General features: G+C 39.5%; 1 protein-coding gene across 1 annotated transcript in view; it reads left to right on the plus strand.

The window, feature by feature from the left end:
• The window catches only part of LOC106809925 (WD repeat-containing protein 66-like), a 51,141-nt gene that overhangs the window by 5,296 nt on the left and 41,134 nt on the right, over positions 1 to 4,711 (plus strand). The window contains exons 4-6 of the mRNA XM_014813165.1: positions 274 to 362; positions 3,630 to 3,701; positions 4,062 to 4,197. Coding sequence (XP_014668651.1) covers positions 274 to 362; positions 3,630 to 3,701; positions 4,062 to 4,197 — 297 coding nt within the window. The remainder of the gene's footprint in view (positions 1 to 273; positions 363 to 3,629; positions 3,702 to 4,061; positions 4,198 to 4,711) is intronic.

A 4,711-nucleotide genomic window follows, 5' to 3' on the forward strand; every position in this document is an offset into this window, starting at 1 on the left:
TTTGTAAGCGTTGGAAGTGATTATAAATCTTGAAATTCGATGAAAAGAATTTTCTCATAAGAATTCAATACGTAGTTGAGCTTAGTTGATTTGATTCTAATCAAATATTTCCGCGAATATTCATCTCAACATACCTCGGCAGCGCTTCCTACCGAATGCCTGTGACTGGGCATCAACGGTGAGTGCAAGACAGAGTAGGACTACCAAATTTAGTAATCTGTTTTAGAATGAAGCGCGCAACAGTGCATCACTCTGTCAGTGTGATATTTGCAGGTCTTTGGCAGGAAATTCATTCAGCTGACTAGTTACAAGGGAAGCTACATTATCGCGAATGAACTGCCAGCTGGCATGCATCTGGAATGGTAGGTTTTCTGGCAGAGAGACTGGCGTGTAAAATCCACAACAGCAGTAATCGACGTAATCGTTTGGGGTTCATTATTATGGTCATAATTTTATGAGTCTGCTTGATTCGAGCTATGATAGTTACAGAGTTGATACTTGATGTCGTTCTCTTACGATACCTCTACTCATTAACATTAAATTAACCTTCTCACTCTAAGATTTCCCAATCATTAATAGCGCATGTCGGGGGGTAGGGGGTTTAACGGCTGTATACAATCAAGAGCGTGTATAAACCTTCTTTATACGCTCTTGATACAATGCGCCAGTATGCTGAATAGGAGCGGTGGCCGTTGGGGGGTTCGGAATCGGCGGCCGCCATATTGACCCGTGCGAAAGTGTACTTGCGCCAATTTATTTCCTTATGTTTATGTTCATTAGTTAATAATTAGTAAAATAAAAAATTTAGAAATAGTCATATAATAACCAAACAACAGATGGCGCTAAGACGTCATCAACGTATCTCACAAGTTCGCGTGATTGCCACACAAATTCATAATGCGCACACATACAAGACATGTTTTATTCACCCAGTCCCTTTTACGGGGCATGAGTGATAAAAAAAGGTAAAAGTTTTTTTCGAATTAAAATTAAAAATATTTTTTCACTTATGTATTTTTAAAAGCTCCGTACACTTCGTACCTGTATAACAATGGGGAACCGGCAGAACTAATCCGCAGAGTGGCGCTGATAGGCAAGTGAGTCTTGACCAAAGATCGTATAGTGCCGGAGGCCGTATAGATATCGTATAGGCTCGGCATTAGCCTCCGGCACTATACGATCTTTGGTCTTGACCTGTGACATTGTGATGTGCGTACATACAGACGCACTGTATTTACAATCAGACATACGCTATTAATATATCAGTTATACCAGCTAAACATGTCAGCATATAACTATTTTACTATGAAAACATTAAAGGAAGAACTGAAGAAGTATGACGCTAAGATTTTAGGACAAGACAATCAGGACCAAGCCCAGACTGATAGTCTCAGTGAGACTAGGCCGACTCGCTAGGCAACTTACGTAACACGTTGTTTACTCGCCGTAACACGTTGTTAACTCGGCATTAGTTTTAAATAGGGCCATATCTATGAGGTTATTGTGTTGCTATGAATATATTTAATATTTAATCTTAGTTTCGATCGTTGTAAGTAAGTCGAGTTATTACTACTTATTACTATTAGTATTACTACCATTATTTCTATTTTATATTATTTATTATCAGTTACTCGAGTTATATAATGATGTTGTCTTACGTACGGTACCTAGTATAATTACGTGCAAACTATCATCAAAATCTATCAGCAAGCTAATAGTAATACCATGTTATTGTATAAATTTAACTTGGCTGTGTAGTAATGTCATGTTTTTGCTTCTTCAAAGATCTGGAGTTGCTGTAAATTATCCATGTAATTTTCAGGTCTTCATCTTAAATTTATCAACTATACTTCTCAACCACCACCGCTGTCGACTAATAAAACTGTTGTTAACCTTTATATAACAAATTGTGATAAATAAACATTTTGGTGTGGTTGTCGCGTGTAAAATGAGCACTGACGGGTCTGCTCATATCTCGTTTGGTAATGTCACGCAGGTGTTCAACTATGCGATCTTTGAGTTTACGCTGTGTCTCGCCTATGTATCTGGCCGCGGGGCATTTGCGACAGGAGATTTCGTAGATGAGGTTCGTGGTGATGCATGTGAAGGAGTGCGTGATGTATTTCCGGAGGGTGGTCCCCATTGTTTTCTTGTGTGGCTTTAGGTTTTTTGTCGCGTATGGATTGCTGCCGTTGTGCTGCGCGTTCGTTGAGTGTATCCACCCAGGCTTCTATTTCTCTGGCCTTCGTTGAGGAGCCAGTGATTTTTACCAGTTCCCCGCGGGTAGATGTTATCTCTGCGCTTAGTTGCTCTGTGGTGTCCTTGGCATAGTTTATGGTTAGTAGGAGGCCTCTTCCTCACATATGTGTATATATATATATATTTAATCTTATATATATTTACATTATATATATATATATATATTGATCTTATAAATATAAGAAAAAATAGGTAAGTTAGGATAATTAATAGAAGCATTTGTTACTTATTATATGGGCTCGTCAGTATTTTATTACATAAACTGGCAAAATAGACAGAAACAATATTTATTTGCAACTTGGAGGCACTGAAGTGTGAATGTAATTAATAATTATATGTTTAATTGATAATAAAAACAATCAATGACATGTCTTTTTTACTAATTCATTTATTACCTGCTAAATTATCCATATTACAGTAAAACCTCGTTAAACCGCCACCATCGGGACTTGGGAAATATTGGCGTTGTAACGAGGTATTGAGATTGCAGTTTAATATCACCACTAAATAGCCTCCAGTTGCTAGAAAACCAATCAAAATAGATGATATATGATTATAAACAAAAATCACATGACAAATAAAAATCATATTAACAAAATTTCTTTGTTTTATAACTGAATTACTATTAAAATAAAAATATTATAGTTTCATGGTTGTTTCCGTGTTTTCGTTAGTCCGGAGTTGAGCACATGTACATGTAGTAGGTCCTGTATTAACTCCGCCTGCCTCACTGAATCACCATCTCCACTCTCCGGCCACAATACCATACAGCTCGCCGTTCGCCTGACACAGTTGTGAGAGACATCTAAACAGCTAAACACACAATCGCATCGCGTCGTCAACGTCGTGCAGCCCGTGCTCGTTCTCAAGAGCGACGTATTCCACTTATACATGCACACATTCGCGCGCTCACGTATGCACGCACACACGCACGCACGCACGCACGAACGCACGTACGCACGCACGCACGCACGAACGGACGTACGCACGTACGCACGCACGCACGCACGCACGAACGCATGGGCCGACGCACGCACGAACGCATGGGCCGACGCACGCACGCACGAACTCACGTACGCACGCACGCGCGCACCCAGGCCCGTAACCAGCGAGTTTTGCGGGGGGGGATCGAATTAGCCGTAACACGCGGAACTCGTGGGCGGAGCCCGACGCGCGGCGGCGGGGGTATGGGGGGCCCTCCCCAGAAAATTTTGAAAAAATGGACNGAGAGAGAGAGAGAGAGTTGGGAAATTTTGTATGTACTTGTATTTGTCTATCAGAGCCTCGTGCTGACATCATTTATTTCTCACTATATTCTTGTGTGGGTTTGCAGTTCATAAATGTAATGGCATTTTATGGGTTTCACGCAGGTATCAGGACCTAAATATCGGCCCAATTGCTGGGATATCTTTCTCTGGTGTTGGATTTACAAGAGCAGAAAGGTAAAATGCTTCATTAAAAATAGATGACTGACAATTAATGTTACCAAAGAGTTTTAGACGCATATTTATTAATCATTGATTGCATTGACTAATGTGTTTGCATGCGGAGTGTGTTTATAAAAACGATGTAGAATGGCATGACAAGAAAAGTGATAGTGAATAGAAATTAACAAAAATAAAAGTTGCATTATCTGTATGTTCATATATTTAATTGTTTGCTTAGTTTACTGTACATTTAGTGCACCATTATAATCAGTGCTGTTGATCGAGATCGTCATGAATTTATAGCGATAAAAAGCTTCTTACAGTAATGTTTCACTTGGCAAATTTCCTTTAATAATGAGGCGTGAACGTTTTTAGGGATGAAGAGGAGGGGAAGAACAGTGGGGAATTCAAGGATAACCCCTTCATTGTCACGTCGTCTTCGGCTGCGGTAGCCATTGTCAACGGTGATAGCTCACAAGTAGAGGTTGTCTGCAAAGAGTGGACGTCGCTAGTACAGGCTATCCATGCTCACCCAGCCAAGTAAGATTTAATTGGTTATAGGTGAAAGTCATACGTCCTGTTCATAGTGTCTATTCCTATACTTGCTGTTAGTATTTATGGCTTCACTATAGATGCATGACATTTATAATATATATATATCAAGAGCTCATAATAGAGAAGAGTATGCCACCGTTTTAACAGCGTTTTGCATAGTTTTCAACTTGTAAATATTCTATCAATATGTGAATAAATATATTCAAACTTTACCTTGTTTTCATCTATGATTCTCCCTTCATCATATGACACCACCAATTTACCTCAAAATCGTATGTGTTCTTCAAAAAAGTACTTTGAATACGACACGGTTTCACACAGTTTTCCCAAATGTTCGCATGTATTCGGCGCAAGTTTATTATCGGATTAGTGTTCTATTGTCTATGACAGAACGCTGGGGGCTGTTGGGGATATTAGGCATCGAATTGTATTCAGCGTGTAGCATTTCTAGCATGCTAGAAATAAATGTG

Source organism: Priapulus caudatus, unplaced genomic scaffold, assembly GCF_000485595.1.
Source record: "Priapulus caudatus unplaced genomic scaffold, Priapulus_caudatus-5.0.1 Scaffold396, whole genome shotgun sequence".
Classification (NCBI taxonomy): Eukaryota; Metazoa; Priapulida; class Priapulimorpha; order Priapulimorphida; family Priapulidae; genus Priapulus; species Priapulus caudatus.